The 1597-nt window shown below is 54.8% G+C and overlaps 1 protein-coding gene across 1 annotated transcript in view; it reads right to left on the bottom strand.

The window, feature by feature from the left end:
- Positions 1–354: 354 nt before the first annotated feature.
- Positions 355–1597, bottom strand: part of YBEY (ybeY metalloendoribonuclease) — a 3468-nt gene continuing 2225 nt past the window's right edge. The window contains exon 3 of the mRNA XM_023739102.1: positions 355–726. Coding sequence (XP_023594870.1) covers positions 640–726 — 87 coding nt within the window. The 3' untranslated portion in view covers positions 355–639. The remainder of the gene's footprint in view (positions 727–1597) is intronic.

Consider the following 1597-nt stretch of genomic DNA (forward strand, 5'->3'; position numbering starts at 1 on the left):
TACATGTTGTAAATCCTGCGTCTATGATGTTAACGAGGGAGAATGGGCAGCAGTTGTGTTAGTGAGGCAGGACTCAGTCTACAGGATTGGATTGTGTCCTGAGGCAATGTCTTGAGATATAAAAGAGAGAAGTGAGCAGAGAGACGGGGGAACTCAAATCACCAAGAAAGCGGGGCCAGGAGCAGAGCGTGTTCTTCGGACCCGAGGTTCCTGCGCAGAGAAGCTCCTAGTCCAGGGGAACACTGATGAGAAGCCAACAGAGAAAGCCTTCCCCTAGAGGTGACGCCCTGAATTTGGACTTTAGTCCACTTTACTGTGAGGAAATAAATTTCTCTTTATTAAAGCCATCCACCCGTGGTATTTCTGTTAGAGCAGCACTGGATGACTAAGACAATGTCTCAGTTCTAACAGGTTTAAGAAGAATTGTATGGCAATGACACCAAATAAACGTCGTATACGTTAATAGTCAGGTTCCACTCATCAAATTTAGCCCCAATTTGGGCCAGTGCCTACATGGTCCCAGAGGAGAGCAGAAGCCTGGCAAGTCCCCTGGTAGGCCTGAGGGGGAGGGGCCCACCTCCACCTGGCTGCTCCTGCTGGAGCCCCTGGGCCCTGGCCGCCCGCCCTGCACAGCTGCTGTCAGAAGAGGCCCCTGCTGAGGGGCTGCAACCTGGTCCCCGTGTGCCGGCTCAGCTCCTCCAGGACCTGCTTCTCCTTCTGGAACATCTGGAAGAGAAACAGATCTGCTGCAACGTCTCCCGAGTCTCCCAAAGGGGACACCCTGCCGTGGCCCACGCCCTCCTCCCCCAGGTACCATCCCCGGGGTGGTCTCGCTCGCTCCCTTCGCCTGGCGTCCCTGGCTTGGTCCCTGTTATGGACTCACTGTTTCCCCCCATGATATGCACTGAATGTATGCCCCTGTACCTGGGGGTGTGATCCTGACTGGGATTAGGGTTTTTCTTTTGTGATGTTAATGAGATCATACACGAGTAGAGTAGGCTCTAAACCTAATCCCTCCTGAGTTATAAAAAGACCAGAGCAGACAGACACACACGGGGAAGAGGAAGGCAGACGGTGGAGCAAATGCACCTACAAGCCCAGGAACGCCAAGGATTGCAGCAGCTGCTACAAGCTGAAATACGCAAGGAAAGACCTCCCTCTAGAGCCACGCCCTGAATTCGGACTTGTGGCCTCCTGAACTGTGAGAAAATAAATTTCTGTATTTTAAAGACACCCACTTGGGGTATTTCTGCTAAGGCAGCACTAGCAGATGAAGGCAACCCCTTGCTGGGGAAGCCTGTCCCAGCTGAGGTTCACAGTCACCTGTGCACAGTGAGCCGATCCATCCGGCAGGAGAGGGGTGTGGGAAGGAGATGTGAGGGGAGGCTGGCCTACCTGGGGTGGGAGAGGGAGCTTCCAGAGGTGGGACCAGAAGGGCAGGTGCAGGGGAGGCCAATCAGTGGAAAGGGCTGGGTGCCTCTTGAGAAAGGAGGTGCTGGCCTAGCCCGGGGCTCAGGAGGTGGGGTGAGATGGGAAACACTGGGAGCACTAGGGTCTCAGAGGGCCCGGCCTTGCTGGAGGCAAATTTCTGAGCCTG

This window comes from Trichechus manatus, unplaced genomic scaffold, assembly GCF_000243295.1.
Source record: "Trichechus manatus latirostris isolate Lorelei unplaced genomic scaffold, TriManLat1.0 scaffold00128, whole genome shotgun sequence".
Classification (NCBI taxonomy): Eukaryota; Metazoa; Chordata; class Mammalia; order Sirenia; family Trichechidae; genus Trichechus; species Trichechus manatus.